At 32.6% G+C, this 23,482-nt stretch overlaps 2 protein-coding genes across 2 annotated transcripts; one reads left to right on the forward strand and one right to left on the reverse strand.

Annotated features, from left to right (window-relative positions):
* Positions 1–4,548: 4,548 nt before the first annotated feature.
* On the forward strand, positions 4,549–9,269 carry LOC136201502 (dolichol-phosphate mannosyltransferase subunit 1). Its single transcript, XM_065992181.1, has 8 exons — positions 4,549–4,832; positions 6,345–6,444; positions 6,530–6,563; positions 6,629–6,705; positions 6,834–6,859; positions 7,376–7,540; positions 7,634–7,748; positions 9,031–9,269. Exons 1-8 carry the CDS (start codon positions 4,717–4,719, stop codon positions 9,133–9,135), a joined length of 738 nt encoding a protein of 245 aa, XP_065848253.1. The 5' UTR covers positions 4,549–4,716; the 3' UTR covers positions 9,136–9,269.
* Positions 9,270–13,824: 4,555 nt separating this feature from the next.
* Positions 13,825–14,829, reverse strand: LOC136235930 (uncharacterized). The gene is made up of 2 exons (XM_066026017.1): positions 14,652–14,829; positions 13,825–14,560 (listed from the first exon to the last, which is right to left on the reverse strand). The coding sequence occupies exons 1-2, from the start codon at positions 14,749–14,751 to the stop codon at positions 14,052–14,054; spliced, it is 609 nt and encodes a 202-aa protein (XP_065882089.1). The 5' UTR covers positions 14,752–14,829; the 3' UTR covers positions 13,825–14,051.
* Between the last annotated feature and the right edge of the window lie 8,653 nt (positions 14,830–23,482).

Raw genomic sequence — 23,482 nt, forward strand, 5'->3', positions numbered from 1 at the left:
AAAAATGAACCCGAGAACGTCGAGGAAATCGAATAACTACCGTTCCTATTTACACTAATTGAAATTCGTCTCCAAAAACTAACCGATCCAATCAATATACATAAAAAAATTCATCCAAAATGTGCTAACGTTTCTGCCATGGTAGAAACAAGTGTTCCACCCGTTTCCGCCTAGGTAGAAACAGATAGTTCATCCGTTTCTGCCTAGGCGGAATGGTGTGAAACACCCGTTTAGCACATTTTGGATGAATTTTTTCTCCGAATCCGGAGATGGGACTCGTGTTTTCGATTCGATTTTCAAATAAAAATACTTATCCGATGAATCATTAGTCTTTTTCTTTTACCGTGTTTAAGTCCCATGAATGTTGTTTGAGTTTTTGAATTTCGAAGAAATTTGAGAGAATTTCAGTTTTTGAGTTTAAAAAATGAAAAGGGCAAAAATGTCCAAAAAGGGCGGTAATAAATAATTTGGGGGGCGACAAATAGCAATCCACTTAGAAAATGAACACATTCATATAATATAAATTAAAAAGTCCTTGTAATGTAATGTTCAACTTATACAAGTGATGTTCAATTCATGTTTTGATCTAATTATTATGAAGATGAGAAAAAATCTTGTGGTTTTATATATTTATAAAGACGTTCATCTGGTTTAAAAGTTTGGAAAAATGAGGGTACGTTTGACTTGCTTGCTGTTTGCTGTTAATTTTTTGTTGTTTGCTGTTGGAAAAATAAGGATTTCCAGTTTTTGGAAAAATCTACATTATAAAAAATGGCAACTAATATTAATGGCCTAATACATTACCAGCTCCCTGAACTTGTCCAGACTGACTCCTATAGTTTGCAAGTGTCTTATCAACTCCTTGAACTGGATTATCTCGTATCACCAACTCTATATACTTGTCCAAAAAAGTAGATTAGCTCCCTGAACTTTATAAATGTATCACCAACTCCATAAAGTTGCTTATTTCGTAACAACTAAATACAAAAACCTATTAAATCTAAATTCTAAAAATACATCTTCATAAGAGTTAATTTTTTCTCTTCTCCTACCTTTCAACATATTATAAGAGTTAGTGTTGTAGATTTGAGAGATCGAATGGACGAAGATTTAGAGTGAGTTAGTATTATAGTTTTTGTATCTAGTCGTTACGGAATAAGCAAGTTTGGGAAGTTGTTGAGACACTTATAAATTCAGAGAGCTAATCTACTTTTATGGACAAGTTCAGAGAGTTGGTGATATGAAAAAATCAAGTTCAAGGAGCTAATGAGACACTTGCAAAGTTTAGAGAGTCAATCTACTTTATAGACAAGTTCAGGGAGCTGGTGATGTATTAGGCCAATATTAATTAAGGTTAGATATAAATAGATTATAAAACATGACAACTAATATTAATTAGGGGGCGTTTGTTTTGGGGGTTTTAGGAAAAGGTAAGGGAAAGATGTGGTTTCATTCATTTTGTTGGTGTTTGTTTTAGAATAAATTTCAAATAAAACCCCTGTGGTTTCACTAATTTTCAGATAAAGGACTGTGGTTTACTTTTTGTCAAAACGATGATTGAGGTTTCACACTTTTAATAATGCTATTAAAACTATCTTTAACGACCTGAAACTAAAAATTTTCAAGAATTAAAGTTGTTCAATGTCATATTTTCTATGGAACTACATTTTCGATTTTAGAAAATCATCTTTTTTGGAACTTTCTCTCTCTAAACATTAACTTTCTCTCTCTTTACCAAACATCATCTAAATAATCTCGAAATAAAAAAGTTGAAGAATTAAAGTTGCTTAGAATATTAGTAGTTCTTAAAATATGTTATTTTTGAAGTCGTCAAGAGTGATTTTAATAGTATCAATCGAAAAAGTCCTTATTTTGCTAAAGTTGAAAACCTCAATCCTCGTTTTGATAAAAAGTAAACCACAATCCTTTATCTGAAAATTAGTGAAACCACAGGGGTTTTATTTGAAATTTACCCTTTGTTTTATTAATTCAATCATTCCCTGTACCCTCTTTTAGTTTTGAGTTTACCCCTAACTCCTTTAATCTCATTCCCCCAACCCCCCTAAGGTTTCCCATTCCCTTTCCTCCCTTTCACTACTTTGAACATCTACCCTCCTTATAAAATTTCATTTTAGTCTCTATTTTGTTTTTTATTTTTATTTTGGTCCATAAATTTGTTTATTTTTACTTTTTTAATCATTGCATTAATTTCACTTTTGATCCTCATATTTATATATTATTTATTTATTTATTCTCAAAAAATATTTTTGACTGATGTTTACTTTTTTATTTTTATTTTGATCCTTATATTTTTTATCACTATACTAGTCTCACTTTTGATCCTTATACTTATTTATTTTGACTTTTTTGTCCTAAAAATAATTTTGGCAAATATTTTTCTTTTTTCATATTATTCAGTTTTGATATTTATTTTTAATTATTTTAAAATAATTATTTTCTTTTTAAAATAAAATATTTATGCATTTTTTTTTATTTTTTTATTTCAGTTTCATCATCTTTTGATTTTAATGGTTGAATAAATTGATTTTCATTCTAATATTTGCATGTGATTAATTTATTAATATATAAATGATTAATATAGACACATGTATGTATAGAAATTATTGTTAAAAACACAACTCTAGTTTATTACCTCATTTGTATCATTCCCTTTGTGGAACTGAAACAAACAGACAAGGGAATTCAAAGTCATTCCATTCATTTATCATTGTTTCATTTTCTTGATTCCATTCCGTTACCCTTGTGCGAACCAAATGTTGAGATTATGATTTTTCTGATTCAAAGTTTGTTATTTGACTAAGGTAGTTTTAATGAGTCTTTATTTGTTAGTGAGATAATTAGTGGAGATTTTATTGTTTGCTTTAAAATCTCCTTTATTGTTGCATTATAAGCCTATAAAAAGGTTTCATTTGTGCAGAACATTGATAAATTGAATAAAATTGTTAGCACCATTTTTTTATTTTCTTCCGTATTCTTCTCAAAAAATCCCAACACCAAACGCCCCCTTAAGGTTGAGTTGAGTGGTTAAGGGCTTCAAGTCACTTAAACTAAATCTCGAGTCAGAAAACTTTAATTTGGAGAGGATTCGCTTAAAGAGACTCTGTCGTGCCTTGAACCGAGAAATTCGGACAAACAATATATGTGTTGATTTTTACCATCTGATCTATTATTTGGTAACATTTGTCTTTTGACTTATCAAAATTAGTGAAATCTCAACCAATGTTGATGATAAGTTAACAGTTTTGTTAAAATTTTAACAATTCTGTTAATAATTTATAGATCACGTTTCTGTTAGGTAGGTTAAAGTTTTATTTTATATGTCAAATGATTATTGATGTATTGCCACGTATATTATCCATTATGTCAAAAATAAAGGTAAATTCAGACAAACACCATTTTCAAGTTTTGACGCGCAAAATTCATAAACTTAACCCACATTAATTGAGAATTAATTTCTCTGGTATGTCCGTACCCAAACCACATGTGACAAGATTGAAGTTAGTATTATTCATAAAATATCGCTAACAATATCTTAAACATAATTGATCGTTGGAAGGTTCGACGTGACCGTATTTCTTGTTAAATAATGGTAAAATTATTTCTAACGTAACAGTAAAATTGATCTTAGTTGAAAATAACAAGAGGCACCGTTAATACATACAACATAACAAATCATATTTATTTTAATTTCAAACGAATATGGAAAATCAAGCCGCATCTCCTCGCCAGTGGTTTCGTTCGCCGACGATAGCCTGTAATTCGGCCAATGGGCCTCAGCGTGAGCACGACACACTTCCTTTTGTTGAAAAGTCACAAATTTTGACAAAATCAGTTTCTTAAAAAGTAGTATTGTAATTTTATGTTAATTGCGTATATGTTGGGTTCTAAGTTTTAATTTAAAATGGTCAAACTCTTCTCCACCGATCACTGACCGGTCAAATATACTCGCTTATCTAATAACTTGAGATATATTTTTGGTAGGTTAAATGCACCGTTAGTCATGGACCTTATATAATTTCTCAAAATGGTCACTTAACTTCAATTTGTCTCAATAAAATCACTCCACTTTGAGTTTTGTCTCATTTAGGCCACTCCGACGATTTTAATGGTTAAAATGCATCGGAATGATGTCATGACTGACACGTGAACATGAATTAACTCACGTGTCTACCGAAACGGTACGTGACAGGTACGTGTCGGTTATTTTTATGGAAAAAACACTAAATTTTGTTTTTTCTCATAAGAATAACCGATATGTGGCTGCCAGGTGGCGTATAAATGGATGTTATGTGTCGTTTCAATCATATATCTGAGTTGACTCATGCTGATTTGTCATTCATGTCATCGTTGCGATCTCTTTTAATCATTGAAATCGTCGGAGTGACCTAATTGAGACAACTCAAAGTTGGATGATTTTATTGAAATAAATGGAAGTTGAGTGACCATTTTGAGATAACTATGTTCAATGATCAACATCGTATTTAACCCTGGTACAAAATGAAATCAAGGATCAAAATATGAACTGAGTAAAAGCTGAGATACCATTAATGTAATTTTACTCGATTTTAGGGATTTTGGAATCCAATTCGAATGCAGCTTGAAGAATAACACAGAAGTTGAAAGCTTTTTTCTGGATCAGGAAATCAAAAACAGAGCTGGAGCAAATTAGGGTTTTAGAATCAGAAAATTGATATCATGGAGGAGGAGAAGGAGCTGATAACTATCGAAGACAAGTACAGTATCATAATTCCTACTTACAACGAGCGACTCAACATTGCTCTCATCGTCTACCTCATCTTTAAGCATCTCAGGTACCTTTTCTCTTCGTCTATTTTGTTCGATACGATCAAGTTTATGCTCTGCTCTTCTGTTCAATTTTGCATTGGTAATAATTAGAATCAATAGCCCCAATTAAATTGAGGCAAAAGTTAAAATTAAATATTCTTTACACTTTGTATTAGCTTCGAAAATGAAATCTGTAGTTATGCGAACAAGAAGGGGGTCGTTCAAGTTGTAGTTGAATTGGAGATAATATGATAGTGATCCGGGATGGTATGAACTTCAATCCAAATTCCCTAAATATGTGGATTGATTACATTAAATTTCTTCTCTTTTAGAAACTTGTTCGTGTTGATTTCAGCATTACATAAGCCGATCTCACATCATAATATGTAATGTAGCTGCAATCCAAGCTCATATATTGGATGGAACTATTAGATTAGGTTTCTTAATTATTGAGACTTTAAAGATAGTATTTCTTTTCGTGTATCTAGGTTTGCTTCAGGTTTAATTTAGGTTCCTAAAGATGAAATAATGGAATCGATTACAAAGAAGCGTGGTAATTGTAAGTGTCCTATATTAGGTAAATGCAGGATGTGGGAGTGCTAAAACCTCTGTTGAACGATTATCCTGAGGTTAATGTCTGTGTTTTGATGAAAAAAGATAGAAGAAACTGACATTTATTAGCTATTTATGGGGTTGGTTGTGTGAAGCATTGTTGTTTTTATTTTGTGATTTCAAATCTTGGAATTGTCGAATTTCTAATAACAGGCTTTTGCACGATTGCTTTGAGAGAAAATTACATGTAATATGGTAATGAAATGTCTTCTAATTGTTCTCTTCAGGGATAATGGAAGTTCCCGTTAAAGATTTCTTTAGTTTCTCGAGTCCAAGGAGCGTTGTAACTGTAAGTTTGTCCTATAGCAGGTAAATGTAGGATGTGGGAGTGCTAAAAACTGTCAAATTTCTAATAACAGTCTTTTGCACGATTGTTGTTAGAGAAAAATACATGCAATATGGTCATGAAATGTCTTCTAGTTGTTCTACTCAGGGACAATGGAAGTTCCCGTTAAGATTTCTTTAGTTTCTCGAGTACAAGGAGTGTTGTAATTGTAACTTTGTCCTATAGCAGGTAAATGTAGGATCTGGGAGTGAAAACTCTGTTGAACAATTATCATGGGGTTAATGTTCGTGTTTTGATGAGAAAAGGTAGAAGAAACTGCGATTTATTAACTGTTATGGGATTAGTTGCATGAAGCATCGTCGTTTTTGTTTTGTGAGTTCCTATATTGCACGGAAACTCTATCTTCATTAGCATTTCCGCAGTTCATATCCGTTTCCGTTTCTTTATGGTTTCGATCACCGTTTCGTAGCTTGTTTTCTTAGATATAACATTTCCCGGTGTCTGTTTCCGCTTCTGTGCAACATAGTTGAGTTCAAATCTTGAAATTGTCGAATTTCTAATAAAAGACTTCTGCACGATTTCTGTGAGAGAAAAATACTTGTAATATCGTAGTGAAATGTGATCTGCTTGTTCTCCTCAGGGATGTTAAATTTGAAATTATCGTTGTGGATGATGGGAGTCCTGATGGTACTCAGGAAGTTGTAAAGCAATTGCAGCAAGTTTATGGTGAAGATCGCATTGTAAGTACTTCAGTCGTCTTTATTTTGGCGGTCGATCAATTCAGTTGTCGTCCTAAACGCCTGTTCTTTTCCCTTGTTGATGCAGTTGTTAAGACCTAGACCAAGAAAGCTTGGCTTAGGTAGGTCTTCTTGTTTATTGTTCAATAAAAACGGAAACTGGTCCTTGATGAGTATGTATTCTCAGGTACGGCTTACGTTCATGGCTTGAAGCATGCATCGGGCAATTTTGTTGTGATAATGGATGCTGATCTATCTCACCATGTAAGTATCATTCATTTATTTAGATCCATATCTGGTAGATCAAACTTCTCAGTAACCTTGCACCTTTATTCTTTCGGTTAATCTACTTTCAAGTTCCATTATCTAATATTCGTGATTCTTATTTGCAGCCGAAGTACTTGCCAAGCTTTATCAAGTAAGAAAGTCTTTGTTCTAACTTATATGTTGTTTAATGGGAAAAGTTAAAAAAAGAATCTCGTTGTTTCGCGCTTTGACACTTTAGACTCTGGAGTTTTTTTTTGTGACAAAATGGTACCTGGGGATTTCTATGTTAACAAAAACAGGAGTTTTTAGATATTCAATTATTTCTGTAGATAACTTGGGCCACCGGTCACCATCTTCACTGGAAAATTCTACCAATTGAGAGCAAAAAATGGGTTTCATGTTGGCTATTAACTTTGAAATTTCTCTTCCTGTGTGCTATTTTTTTTCCTAAACGAATTACGCGAGAGAAATTGATTTGGCTCTCTGCCACGTGATCAACTTCAACTGTGATGCTAAAAATCTCTCGTTTTGCCAACATTTTCAGTCCTTGAAGTTTCAAAACGCGAAACTACAAGTTGTTTTCCCCCTTTTAATTTATGGTCCTTCCGACTCCTAATTGCATGAGGTTTACTTGGGAAATACTTATTTACAATTTTCTTCTCTTCAGAAAGCAAAAAGAGACTAATGCAAGTATAGTAACTGGAACCCGGTATGTGAAAGGCGGCGGTGTACATGGGTGGAATCTTATGCGCAAGTTAACAAGTAGGGGAGCAAATGTTCTTGCACACACACTTTTATGGCCTGGTGTATCTGACTTGACAGGATCTTTCCGGTATGTGAATGAGTTTATGGCACTTAGCCATTTGAATAATCAGTTCATCTTCTTACCTGTTTGATTTCAATTGAATTTTCTTTCCCTTTGAAGGCTTTACAAGAAATCTGCGCTCGAAGATATAATTAGTTCCGTTGTTAGTAAGGGATATGTTTTCCAAATGGAGATGATTGTTCGGGCTTCCAGAAAAGGCTACCATATTGAGGAGGTGATATTATATTCTCATTTATTTTGGCAGGTTATTGACACATTTGTGGTTAATTTCAAAATAAGTTTCTCCGTAGTCAAGTTGGCAGCGGACCAATTTCAGTCCGCCTGTCACATAGGTAGACTAACATTGACCGTCATTGAAGTCTGATGTCAATTTCACAAAGATCACTGAATTTCACCGTCTTTCAATAAAATCACTAAAGTTCGCATTTGATTTCAATAAAGTTATCCCGGCCAATTTGTGTATAAAAACTAACTGGAATGTTGACGTGACATAGAAGAAAGCTGACTATGACTGCCCAACTAGGGGTTATACTGTATACTGATGTAGTTTTTTACACACATTGGCAAAATGAGTTTATTGAAATCAAATGTAACTTTACTCATTTTCACGGTATGACCACTAAACTTCAATCAACGCCTCAAAATGACCGGTGACGACCTCAAAAAAAAAAAAAAATTCTAAGAATTGATGAGCAACTTTACTTCTTCAAAAAATTCGTTTTGAGGTCATTTAGGTATTGTTTGGTTAGAAGAGAGAACGTGAATTTTTAGAGAGAAAAAGCTCCAGAAATGAAGATTTTGGAAAATAAAGAACGTGGTTTCATAGTAAATGTCGTTCTAAACAATTTTAATTCTTGAACATTTCCATTTTGAGGCCGCTAACAGTTATTTTGAGGCGTTAGTTAAGGTTTAATGGCCATAATGTTAGAAAATGTAAATTGAGTGGCTTTTATGTTACATTTTAAAGTTCAGTTGTCATACCGTGAAATAAGTAAAGTTCAGTAGCCACGGGTGTAATTTAACCATGATTTTAGTGACTTTTGTGAAACAACGCCCAAACTTCAATGACCATCGGCACATTTTGTGAAACAACCTTTGAATTTTCTTTGGTCTGCCTTCATGCTCTCTGTTTTTTTGTCATTTGGTGATCTGCTAGCTTTGATTGATTTTTAGGTAGGGCTGTCAATGTTTGACACGATTGACGGAGACAACTCGTTGGATATGATTACCATTTTTATATAACAGTGCTGTTCACATAGATCCTAATGACCGAACATTTACCGTTAGATCTAGACTTCTAGAATCTAATGGTGGAGATTAAAATCATTCTAAGGCTTAGATCTAATAAGCCTAGATCTACCAGTGAATGAACAAATTCATTTGATCATTCAGAATTTATGTGAAAACCACTAAATAAAATATATAATCACGTGGAATATATGTAGAACACGATTACGATACGATAATTCATTTTGACGGGTATGTGGTTATTGCAGGTGCCAATAACATTTGTTGATAGAGTATTTGGAAGTTCAAAACTTGGAGGATCTGAAATTGTTGAATATCTCAAAGGCCTCTTGTATCTTCTAGTCACAACATGACACCAATTGTACACATTTTACTTAGGGACCAAAGAAAAAACAAATTTTGAGCACATTTTCAAATTTGCTTCAATATCAAAGTTTGTGTACTTGCCTAAAATTTCTACAATAAATCTATTTTGATTTGAGCTTAATTAGTCACTGTTATTTGTAATTTTTGAAATAATTCAGTCGCTGACTAACATATATGTCAGATGTGTCTCTCACTCGTTGTAAATTGTCGTTTCATCATCCTCATTAGATGTAATAACCAGCAATGGAGGGAGAGTGCGCGGGGGCGTTGCACTCCCTAGCTGCTGGGAACATCCTGAGAGCGGTGGTTTCATATGGCCCTCCTGAGAGGGGTGGTTTCATACGGCCCTCTGCTTCTAAAAACCAGCAACAGAGGGAGAGTGGACGGGGCCTTGTACTCCCCAGCTGCCGGGAACATCCTTAGAGGGGTGGGTTCATACGGCCCTCCTGAGAAGGGTGGTTTCATACGGCCCTCAGCAACAGAGGGAGAGTGCACGGGGCCTTGTACTCCCCAGCTGCCGGGAACATCCTGAGAGGGGTGGTTTCATACGGCCCTCTGCTTCGAACTCTCTTGCTGGGGTGAAGGGATGGTACAACTGAGCCCTCTGTCTTCGTTTTGATTTTTTCCTCGCGGTTTTGTCTTGGGTAGGGATGAAAATGTAACAGATTGAGAAAAATTCCGTTCTATTCTCATCAATTATAGCAAGTGTATACACAATCAATTATAGCAAGTGTATACACAATGCATATTCGGTATTAATAAATGGGTAAATTTTAAATAAAACTCATGTGGTTTCACTAATTTTCAGATAAAGGATTGTGATGTGATTTACTTTTTTTTCAAAGGACTGAGGTTTTCAACTTTAGCAAAATAAAGACTTTTTAGATTGATATTATTAAAATCACCCTTGACGACTTCAAAAATGACATATTTTAAGAACTACTAATATTCTAAGCAATTTTAATTCTTGAACTTTTTTATTTTGAGATTATTTAGATGATGTTTGGTAAAGAGAGAGAAAGTTAATGTTTAGAAAGAAAAAGTTCTAAAAAAGATGATTTTCAAAAATAAAAAATGTAGTTCCATAGCAAATATGACATTGAACAACTTTAATTCTTGAAAATTTTCATTTTCAGGTCCTTAAAGATGGTTTTAATAGCATTAATCCAAAAAGTTTTTGTTTTATTAAAAGTGCGAAACCTCCGTCATCGTTTTGACAAAAAGTAAACCGCAGTTTTTATCTGAAAATTAGTGAAACCACATGGTTTTTATTTGAAATTTACCCTTAAAAAATTGGTTACCGTCCGCAACAATAAAAGTGCATTGATTTCTAATACGATTTATATAGACAATTCGACTAACAGTATAATTCAAGTTCAACAATTTTCTCCGAAATCATCCAAGTTAACATAATACGATTTTGACACAATAATTGGGCAAATTATTAGGAGCATCCGGTTCTCCATGTCAAATGGAGGATTTTCCATACATATTTTGACATGTGTAACATGGACCCACACATATTATAAGATGTCCCACTATTTTAATTATTACGTGGGGTCACAATAAACGTGTCCAAATGTGAATTGAGGGTCCTTTGAATGACATGTTAGATCCGATGCTTAATATAAGAACTCACTAATTGAGTACATTTCTCTACCTTTTGGAGAAATATTCTATTGATCAAAATCTCCAAAATCTTGAACCAAAGATAGATTTCATGATGCTTAAACCATTATTTGGCCTTCGATTTATCTAAAATTTTGTTATTTGGCCCATGATATATTATTCGGTCATTTTTGACCCCTAACTTATTCCAATTGGTGCGATTTAACGCAATTTGAATGGAGACTTTACATAATTATTATTCTATTTGACATGTGATAATATTTTGAACCTTAAATTTGATAAATTTTAGTTTAGATATTTGTTTTTTTCTTTTTTAATATAATTAGTTACTTTCACATAAGAGAGTTTATTTATCAAATAAACTTCAAGACATGTGACATGTCAAGTTCATTTGTCAAAAGGTCACTACATATGAGGGAGGATAACGGTTTTATTAAGTTTCCATCTAATTTGGGTGAAATTTCACCAATTGAGATAGTTCAGGGGCTAAATGTGACCGAATAATAGATCAGGGGTCAAATGAAATTTTATTTGAATAGGTCAAGGCCAATAATAACTTAAGCCGATTTCATAATCAAAAACCATAAATTTTCATAAATAACATAACACGATTTTAATATGATAAATCAAAATTTTCAGATTCCTCCACCTTTCTAGAGAAAAGAAACACTTGACGATCTTCATCAAAATCTCATATACTGAACAATCTTAAACTAAAGATGCAATCTTTAGTAGAGAAATTCAAAACCATTAAAAACACAAAAAAAAAAATCATAATCAAACCACAATTTTCAAAAATAAAAATTCAATATTCCTAAGAACCCATCAACATAATCAAAAGGGTAAAGTACGAAAAAAATGTTTGTGGTTTACTTTATTTATAAATAGAGGTCTGTGATTTAAAAGTTTGCAAATATATGTATGTGGTATGCTTTTTTTTACAAAACAAGGTATTTAAAATTAAACTTTTAAGTAATCGATGACAATAAGAGCATTTTAAAAAAAAAATTCAATTACATTTATATATTAACAAAACACAGATCCCAAAATGAAATTACAACTATGTAAAATGAACTTAAATATCAATTTAATTAATAAACTGTCAGATTAGTAAAAAACGTAAAATTCCACCATACTATTTATTGTTGTTTCGATTTAGAAAGTTGTTCTTTTCGGGGGTTATGTTTTGTTGATATGTAAGTATAATTTTTGTTAAGATAAAATGTCTTTGTTTGTAATTAGAACTTAAATGTGTAATTGTAATACTTTATTTTGTAAATAAAACATACCATGGACCTTTATTTGTGAACTTTTAAACCATATGCCTCTGTTTGCAAATTGGGGAAAAACCACAAGCATTTTTTTCTTACTTTCCCTAATCAAAACTACAAACCTTTGACCCTCTAACCCCAAAATTTGTTTAACACAATGCAATCGATATAATTAAATATATAAATAACATAACACGATTTTAAATATATAAATAACATAATCTAAATAATTCAAATCTTTCTACCCATTCTAACCCCAATTTACCGTAACAATTTGACTATTTTTTTTATAACAATAACAATTTGACTAATACGATGCAATATATACAACAAGATTTTTGACATGTAATCAAAATTCCATTTCTGAAAAGAAATACAACAATCTCTTTTGCTGAAATTTGAGCAAAAAATGCAATCTCTACCCGAGAAAGAAATTATCAAAAGTTCAGCCATTTTTTCAGAATTAAAAACAAACAAACAAAAAAAAAACTTCATAACCAAACCACAAATTTCAAAATTAAATCAAAACTTTAAACCTTTCTACCCTTCGAACCCCAATTTATCGAGACAATTTGACTAACACAACACAATCAACATAATTAAACATATAAATAACATAACATGATTTTGACTGTAATCAAAATTCCATTTCCGAGAAGTACATTCCTCCACCTTTCTGGAGAAAAGAAATACAATCTCTTTCATTGGAGTTTTTCAAGCAAAGATACAATCTTTACCATAGAAACAAACCCCAAAGTTAAAACCCTTGTCTCAAAACCATTAAAAACCTAAAATTCCATAGCCAAATCACAAATTTCAAAACTAAAACTCAATATCCCTAAAACCCCATTACCATAACCTAAACTTAACCTTTCTGGAGAAAAAAGAAATACAGACCCACTTGAAATTTCTAAAGCAAAGATGCAATCTTTACCATAGAAATCAAAGTTCAACCCTAAACCACAAATTTCAAAATTAAAATTCAGAATCCCTAAAATCCCATCAACATAATCAAAACTTCAAACCTTCCTACCCCTTCTAACCCCAAATTACCGAGACAATTTGACTAACACGATTCAATCGATATAATTAAACATATAAATAACATAACACGATTTTAACTGTAATCAAATTCCATTTCCGGGAAGTCCATTTCTCCACCTTTCTGGAGAAAAAATTACAAACCCACTTGAAATTTTGAGAAATCAAAGTTCAACCCTTTTTTCAAAACCATTAAAAACATAAAATTCCATAACCAATCCACAAAATTTCAAAATTAAAATTCAAAATCCCTAAAACCCCATTAACATAATAACCTAAACTTCAAATCTTTCTCCCCTTTCCAACCCCAATTTATCAAGACAATTTGACTAACACGATGCAATCGATATAATCAAACATATAAATAGCATAACACGATTTTTAAACTGTAATCAAAATTAAATAACATAACACCATTATTAATCTGTAATCAAAATTCCATTTCCAAGAACTCCATTCCTCCACCTTTCTGGAGAAAAGAAATACACCGAAGTTTTGAAGCAAAGATTCAATCTTTACCATAGAAACAAACCCCAAAGTTAAACCCTTATCTCAAAACCATTAAAAGCACAAAAATTCATAACCAAACCACAAATTTCAAAATTAAAATTCAAAACCCCTAAAACTCCATTAACAGAAAAACCTAAACTTCAAACCTTTCTCCCCCTTCTAAAACCCCAAATTACCGAGACAATTTGACTAACACGATGCAATCGATATAATTAAACATATAAATAACATAACACCATTATTTATTAACCTGTAATCAAAATTCCATTTCCAAGAAGTCCATTCCTCCACCTTTCTGGAGAAAAAATTACAAACCCACTTGAAATTTTGAGAAATCAAAGTTCAACCCTTTTCTCAAAACCATTAAAAACAAAAAGATTTCATAACCAAACCACAAGTTCAAAATTAAAATTCAAAATCCCTAAAACCCCATTAACATAATAACCTAACCTTCAAATCTTTCGCCCCCTTCTAACCCCAACTTTCTTCTCACTTGCAATCACACCACCACCCAGAGGAGGCTTCTTGTTCTCTTTACTCATACTTCTCAATGCATATCTAGGAACTGTTGTACTATTCTCACTTCTCTCCACAGAGATCATAGATTTCCTCAAACTTCCTACCTTCTTGGAATCCCCCCTTTTCTTACAAGAATCAACCACCACTCCTAAATTATAAGGAGTATTTACTTCTTCCTCATCATTCCCCCCTTTCTTCCTCTTCAATCTCTCATTCCTCCTCGCCGAATACGCCTCATAAAACCTTCCCCTCTCAAACACCGGATTCGATTTCGTAGTCCCCGTTCCGTTTCCGATTCCGGTCACATTCTCATCACCGATTTCACCGCTAACCATCCTCGCTAAAGCCCTTAATTCCCAGGATATGGTGCGGTACTCCGGACGGAGTTCCGAGTCTTCTGAAACCCTAATCGAATTAGGTTTCTGCGATTTCGTTAAAGAACCTGAAATGAAATTGAAGGTGTGATTTGAAGTTTCGATTGATTATTGAAAGAGATTCAGTAAGAGAGGGGGAAATTAAATTGGGGGACTTACCAGGAGGGGTTTGCACGGAGGATTGGAGGACACGGCGGGGGCGTTGCTTGATCGGAGATTTAGGAAGTGGGGGTTTGCGATTGAATTTCATTGTGGACATTGATGGAAAGATGAGAGCTTTTTTGTGATTTTGATTTTGATTTTGATTTTTGAAATTGGAGGCTCCTCTGTTTGTCTTTACGGAGGCTTTTATATGGAGGCTTTTTTAATTTAGGGATTATGTGGTGCCTCAACGGTCATATTTAGATCTGACGGTCTAAAATTGTTTGTCTTTTTTTTTTTTTTTGAAAGATTTTTTTTTTATATGGATTTATTAATTACTCGCTTTCCATTTATACAGGGTTAAGGTGCAAAAATACCCCTAACGTTTTGGGTCAGGAGCAATTTTACCCCTAACGTCTAAAATGGTGCAATTTTGCCCCTAACGTTTGTAGTCAAGAGCAATTTTACCCCTAACGTTGGTAATTTGGGTCAATTTCAGATATTATTATAAAACACATATATTTTTATTCATTATTTTGCACCAATTTCATATCAATTCATCCTAAAAAAAGAATTTCATGTTTTTTTGTAATTTAATAATAGAATTGGAGATTAATATTTACAAATTAGGTGAATTTTTTGAATTTTTTTTATCTAATTCATACAAAAGACAATATATTTTTTTATTTTTTTCACATCCCAGCATATGTTTATGATTTGTTACTGATAAAATAACGCATATATGAAGTGTAGATGATAAGATTCATGACCGAGAAGACAGTTTGATGAATTATTTCTGAAATTGATCCAATTTATCAACGTTAGGGGTAAAATTGCTCTTGGCTACAAACGTTAAGGGTAAAATTGCACCATTTTAGACGTTAGGGGTAAAATTGCTCCAGACCCAAAACGTTAGGGGTATTTTTGCACCTTAACCCATTTATATATAAAGATACATTGTTTAAGGTTTGGCTGAAAGCACTATTTAGCCCCTGATCTATCCAAATTTTTTCATTTGGCCCCTGATCTATTATCTAATCACATTTGGCCCCTGATCTATCTTAATTGATGAAATTTCACCTAATTTATATTCAAACTTCACCGAATCGTTATCTCCTTGATAAGTAACGATATTTTGACATTTGAACTTAATAGATCTTAGTTTAGGATTTATTTTTAATTTTTTAATTTTTTAATCTAATTAATTATTTCCACATAATGTAGCAAAAAAAAAAACTTTAAGAAATATCACGTTTCAAGTTCAACTGTTAAAATATCGTTACTTGTCAATGAGATAACGATTCTGTTAAGTATTTATACAAATTGGGTGAAATTTCACCAAATGGGATGTGACCAAACAATAAGTCATGGGCCAAATGATAAAATTTTGGATAGAGCAGGGACCAAAGAATGCTTTAAGCCTTAAGGTTTTCATAGATAGATTAGGGTGTGCATCGGTTCGGTTTAAACCGCATACCAAACCGAACTGATTGAATTCGGTTTTTCAGTTCGGTTTTTTTAACAATTCGGTTCGGTATCGGTTTTAATTTTAAGTGTATTTCGATATTCCGTTCGGTTTGATAAAAAAAATGTAAAAAAACCAAATCACACCGAATTACACATATTTTACATTCTTTTATATATATATACACACATATATATTTAATTTTACAAGTTTAATTTTTTATTATTATTGTTGAGATAATAACCCAATATAGATATATATTTTTGTTGAGATAAATTTAATGAAAAAATATAGTGATTTTTATTTGTTATTTTTCATTTCTAACTTAATTCGGTTTGTTCGGTTTAAACCGAACTGAACCGTATATTTCGGTTTTACCTATTATTCGGTTCGGTATCGGTGTGAATTATTTTGATCATTTCGATATTCGGTTTTGTACCGATGCACACTCCTAATATAGATTAAGAAAGTTATTCTTTAAAAAAAACAATTATATATCATTTTGCCCATGAATTTGTCAAAAAAAAAAAAAAAAAAACTTTATTGGCCTCCTGAACTTTTTAAGTGTCCCGATAGTCCTTTCAGGGGTGGCGGCTCCAGGGGAGGCCGTATAAGCGGTCTCCTAGGGCCTCCGATAAAAAAGTTATATATAATTCAAAACTAATTTCAATTATAATACAATAATTATTGAAATTTCAATTGTTGAAAAATTATCTCTGTAAATAATTATTATATCATGTCTGAATTTAATAGTAATCATATATAAAAAAACAAGAATACACTTCACTACATGGAACTGAAAATCGATAACAATGACATAAATTATCTCTTTTTTTTTGTTAGTCATCGTCTCTTAACAACAATAACACAAAAAGAGTATACTCCACTAAATGGAATAAAAAATCGACAACAATAGCACAAATTGTCTCTTTTTTATAGTCATCGTCTCTTAGCAACAACAGCACAAGGGCCTTCAAAATTTATTTTAGGAAAAATTATAAAATTGGGTCGAATGGGAAATCCATTTACCCAACCTACTACATATCTAGACTATTTTTTCGTGACTTTTCCAAAATACCCCCAACCTTTCATCTTCTCTCCTTCCGCTTTCTCTTCCTTGCACGGTTTCTCTTCCCCTTCCCATACTTTTGATCTTCCTCTCTTCCTTTATATTGCGAAATCTGCACCATTTTCTTCATCACCATGTCTTTCTCTTCTTCCTCTCTTTATCTCTTAATTCTTCATCTTCCTATTGCTATAAAATTAAGCAATGGTTCTTCATCTTCATGTTTCTTCTCGTCTCTTGATTTCTTTCTTCTTGTGCGGATCGAAGAAATCGTTATTCGAGGTTATTTTGATGGCTTTTCTGCGTTTATCATATGGTTATTGACGATTTTAATGGTAAAAGGCGGAAAAAATGTAAGTATCTACTGATTTCTCTTCGTTTTTTTTTCTTCAGAAAATCACTTCGCGAAATGGGCTTTTGCGAAGGTCTACAAGGAAAAAGAGACTGAAACGGAAGATTTTACTTCGCGAAGTCTGCGAAGAGAAATGTAAATGATTTTTACCTTCGCTGACTTCGCGTAATCTAGTTTCGCGAAGTAAAATCGTCATTTTTCTGTTACATTTCTCTTCGCAGACTTAGCGTAATCCGTTTTCGCGAAGTAAAAGCATCCTCTTTCTTACACATTTCTCTTCGCATACTTCGCGGAATCTTCTTTCGCGAAGCAAAATCGTCATTTTTCTTCGTAACACGATTTAATTTTTATGAAAGTTTTTGAATACATAACATCTCTTTCAAGAAGGCGGTGTACTGGGATGTATGGGAGGTGGGAACCTGCCGATTTTTCTTGGATTCTTTTCTGAAACAGGGAGAAATATCCATCAAGATTGGTCACATTGACTTTGAAATGATAATGTTATGATTTTAGTTTTGTTATTGTTGCAATCATTTTGTAAATTTTGATAATGTTATGATTTTAATGTTGTTATTGTTGCAATCTTGTTGTAAATTTTGATAATGTTATGATTTTAATGTTAGAATTATCGTTGCACCATTGTTGTTATGCCTTTTTTGTTATATACGACTTCCCATATTTCGCAATATGCGAATTATGCGAAGATAATACTGCTTAAAAATACGTCTTTTACTTCATATATTGCGAAATTTGTGCAAATGAAAGTTATTCTACGAATTAGTATTGTCTTCGCATGCTTCGCATATTGCGAAATATGCAAATTAAAATCATCTTCTGAACCAAACTTTATCTTCGCATACTTCACATATTGCGAAATATGCGAAGTCAAACGGAAGGGAGAAAAAAGAAAGACTAAATTTTTTTCTAAGTGTTATATATATATATTAAGAGTATTTTGGGAAAGTCATAAAAAAATAATCTAGATATGTAGTAGGTTGGGTAAATGAGCTAAATATATAAATGGGCCTCCCATTTGACCCAATTTTGTAAATTTCCCTTTATTTCACAACTTTTCTCTTAACAATAACATGGATGAATTGCAATTTTAACCATATGGTTATTGGAGTAAAGCAAATTTAACATTTACGTACAAAATAGTATAATTTTAAGCCTAAGATTCACCAGAAGATACTATATCAATTGTTATTAATGGAGGATGAGTTTTGTCTCAGTAACAAAAAAAAAAACTTTTTTCGATAGTCTGAATATTAGAGGTTGAAGGATAGTCCGAACATAAAATTGCACATGAAACAAACATAAAGATTAAATCAATTTTCACTCAATAACCGTATGGATAAATTTGTACATAATCTAACAATAATATGGCAACTAATTGTTTCGTTCTCTGCAAATTGCCAAAAAAAGTGATCGTTTTCTATAAATTGCCAAAAAGTTTAATCTTCAATTGGTTCTTCTTGTTGAGTTAAAAATTAATTATATTTCATATATATTAAATGGATAAAGACTAAATTTAGCCCTAACGTTTTAAAGGAATTGTAAATCTAGCATTAACGTATGAACTGGTGCAAATTTAACCCCAACTTTTACAAGCAAGATCAATTTTAGCTCTACGTTATCGAAAATTAAAAAACTGGTTCGATTGGTATTTAACTGTCACTGCAAACATTTCAAATATCAATTGTGTCTAACATATTTAGTCTATTATAACAAAATTACAAAAATTCTTATAAAATGTTAAAAACTGAGGTGTGCGAGCGTGCTAGTAGTTTTGTGAAAAAAACTACAAAACGTAAGTTGGATCTAACTTCTAATCAAAAGAAAGTGTAAAAAACTTAAAGGACATAAAATAGTCTAGAATTCGTAGTGGAATCTAGAAGACTGATTATGACTATACTGAAGTAATGTCGAAGAAGAAAATAAAAGTAAAATAGCTTGCATCAAATTGAATAAGATTGAATGTTGAATTGTTGGGAGACTATAGCTAGAACTTACAAATTTAAAGTTGATCAAATTGAATAAACTAAGGCTGTAGATTTAACTAAAGTTCATAATTGGAGAATTGTTTGAATTTCATTTCGATTTGATTTGATTTTGTTGATTGAGTTGAGTTGGATCTATAGTTCCTTTCGATTTCTTCCCTTTAATACTCTTCCACTTGAGCCAAAAACTGCCACTCCCCACTACCTACGTACAAACTTCCCACGTTCTCAATAAGTTCCCTCTAATGCAACGAGTTTTGTAACCGTTCCCTAGTAGATCCAATTGTCCTCTAATAAGATCCCTAACTGCCCACTACCAGCACTCCTCACTTTGACTCTCACGTTTCCTTCTTCAGCGCATACTGGCCCTTCTATGTAGGGCTATAAATGAACAGAGCGGCTCGGTGATCGGTTCGATAAAAGCTCGGTTCGACTCGGCTCGATTTGTAAACGAGTCGCTCGTGAACACGATTTACTGGCTCAGTTTGTAAACGAGCCAAGCTTGAGCAAGCCAAAGCTCGGCTCGAAAGCTCGCGAGTAGGCTCGATTAGAACATTGATGAACAAATTTTAGTTTTATAGAAAACCATATAGTTTTGTGTTAGTTCACAAATATCTAAACTTAATATTATTTCATTTTCTATTAGATGAGTTCGTTCACAAACATAATAAATGAGTAATAGACGAACTATTTGTAAGCATCTTGTTTATTTATTCACGAACTTTGCTTGTGAGCTTGTTTATGTACACAATTAAAGAGTTATTTGCGAGCAAACTTCACAAATATAATTAACAATTTACTCACAAATAATTCATGGTTAGATAATTTTCTTAATGAACCAAGTCCAAAAGAGGATTTTGGGCTCGAAACAAGCTCGAAGCTCGGCTCTAGCTCGTTGAGCAAGCCAAAGCTCAGCTCGTTAATTTTATAGCAAGCTCGGCTCGGGCTCGAGCTCGTTAATTTTATAGCGAGCCGAGCTTGAACATGCCAAAGCTCGGCTCGGCTCGGCTCGGTCGGCTCGATTACAACCCTACTTCTATGTAATTGCTCGCAGGCTTTTTAACGATCTCCTCCTTAATATTTGAGTTTCTTCTGACTCGGCCAGTAAGCTCCGGAAGTATGCTGTTTAATCTCGTTAAAATCTCCCTTTGGGCTTCTGCCTATCTTTTCTTCCTTGGACCCTTACTAATGGTTATCAATCGTTCAATTACCCCCAGTTAATTGTAGGTGAAACAATTGCTCCCTCAGGTATTAGCTTTAGGATTAGAGCTGATACCTGGACGAATTTACCCCCTTTTTTTTACTTTTTCGGCGGCTTATCATAATGACTTGTCAACTTTTAAATTTCAACCGTTTGGATCAACTGCCAATCCTAATTGAGGTATAACTCCACATTGAATACACTTTTTTACCGTTAAAAAGACTCTCCAACTCCTTTTTCTTTACTCTCAGTGCACCTTGCGAAGAACTCTTTTTTAGCTTGCGTATTTCCCTAAACTCTGCCTTTTTCTCTCTGCTTCAATCTTTCCAGCTTCGGTAAGCTTTTCGTTCTCATTGTTTTCTTCTCTAGCCTTCTTCGGTTTCTTCGTGGCTGTTCTTATTTGCATGTATCTATTTTCTTTGCAGAGATGGCTAAATCTTCCTGAAATCCTACTCCTCATAGTGGTTCATCCACTACGCCCAGCCCTCTGGTAAGTTTTCATCTTCTTTTATCCTTCGGTGTTCTTTGAAAGACTGATTTGATTGTTATTAACTGTCACATCAGACCCTCTAAACATCAAGTTTGTCGATAAACCTGAAGCAATTTCTTAATTTTGAGTTGGTTATTTGCATTATATTAATAGGACAATTAATATTTTATGCTGACAAAATATTTTTATAATTAACTTATATGTAGGAGACTTAGTTGTTAGTACTTTAACAAATTTTTTTTGTAATCGTGTTAATTGAAGTGACTGTTAAATAACAGTCAAACTAGTCATTTCTAATTTTCAATAACGTATGACTAAAATTGATCTTACTTTAAAACGTTAGAGTTAAATTTGACCCATATCCCTGAAATGAATCACGAAATTATTCCTGGAACGGAAATTAGTCCTGGAATTAATCTTTTTCATCAATTAATAGAAACAAGTGCAAGAGGCAGATAAGTAATTAATCTTGGATTGAATTATTCACTGCCTGGATGGAACCTAAATAAATAGGGGATAATGCCAGGAGCAATTTTATCCTTAACGTTTAAAATGTTGTAATTTTACCTCTAACATTGATAGTCTAGAGCAATTCTATCCCTAATGTTAACAATTTGGATCAATTTTAGACATTATTATAAAATGTAGATATTTTGTTCCTTACTCTGCACCAATTACACGTCTGGTGATTATATATATAAAAAAGATTTCATATTTTTTATTATTTAATAATAGAATTGAAGATTAATATTTTTAAATTCGGTGAAATATTTGAATTTTCTAATCCAACTCGTATAAAATACAATATTTTTTAAAAAATTTTTAAAAAATTTCACGTTTAACTGTATGTTTGTGATTTGTTACTAATAAGTGATAAAATGACAGACATGTGAGCTGTAGATGATAAGATTCATGATCGAGAAGACATTTTGATGAATTATTTCTCAAATTGACCTAATTTCTTAACATTAGGGGTAAAATTGATCTTGATTGTCAACGTTAGAGGTAAAATTGCACTATTTTAAACGTTAGAGGTAAAACTGCTTCTAGTTGTAAATATGCTAGGGGTATTTTTGCATCTTAACCCAATAAATTAATTAATTTCAACTAGTTAGTTTTTTTATGTTTAACAAATAAAGACGGCCTAACCTAACAACAATTTTTATAAGATTGACACGTGCAAGTACATGTAGGGGTGTTTGGTTGCTGCTTTTTGACATCCTGTTTGCCTTTTGACTTTGAAAAAGAGAGTTTTAAGTGTTAGGTTAGATACCTCCTATTTGCCTTTTGTAGCTGAAAATTAGCTTTTTATAAAATTAGAGAATCTCTGCTTTTTGGAAAATCAGCATTTTCAAACAGCAAATAGTAAATCGTAACATAAAACAACAACCAGTAACAACAAACAACAGGTAAAACAAACGGACCCGTAATATAGGAACATGATAGAAGAGAATGAATGTTAGTTTGGTTGAAATAAATGAGTTTCTTGATTAAAAAATAAAAAGGGACGATTAATATATGATTTAAATATTTGAGGGACACTTAATATGATTTAAAGAAAGCGGTAAGGTACAACACCTTATATAAGTATAGGCTATGCCTAATACATGATCCACTAAGGTAATAATATGACTACAAAAAGCAGAAAAAACCATAAAAGGTACAACACCTCACATAAGTATAGGCTATGATGCCTAATACATGATCCACTAAGGCAATAACATGACTACAAAAAGTAGAAAAAACCATAAAAGGTACAATTAGCATAAATAACAACATATAATACATATATTTCTCGAAACTCTAAGTTCGCAGAAAAGCATTTGTAGTCCAATCTCCAACATTAGAACCATTATGAACCTTCGGATCTGAGTCCCTTCTTGCGCAATCTCGTAGATCTAGTGGTCTACGGATAAGATCTACCTTTTCTGTTCTTGCTAAATCAAAAAAGGTTACAAATGAAAAGATTACGAGCAACAGATGCAGTTCAAACAGGGTTAGAGATCCGAAAAAATATATAAAATCCAACTAGATAAAAACTATCAAAACAAAATTAGGAAAACATAAAAAAGGGGAAGGAGTTCCTTCTTCCTCCTCAACGGTTTAAGGAACATGTGAAGGAAAAGCAAATAGGTTTACAAAGAAAGGGGATGAAAAAGAAAAAAGAAAAATGGAGAGAGGCAGGAAAGGAAGGGGGCGACAGAAGTCTTGAGGAAGGACCTAGAGAGAAGGCAGAGCTTCTTTCATTTATACATGTCATCTTTATTAATAAAGA

This window comes from Euphorbia lathyris, chromosome 7 (genome assembly GCF_963576675.1).
Source record: "Euphorbia lathyris chromosome 7, ddEupLath1.1, whole genome shotgun sequence".
NCBI lineage: Eukaryota > Viridiplantae > Streptophyta > Magnoliopsida > Malpighiales > Euphorbiaceae > Euphorbia > Euphorbia lathyris.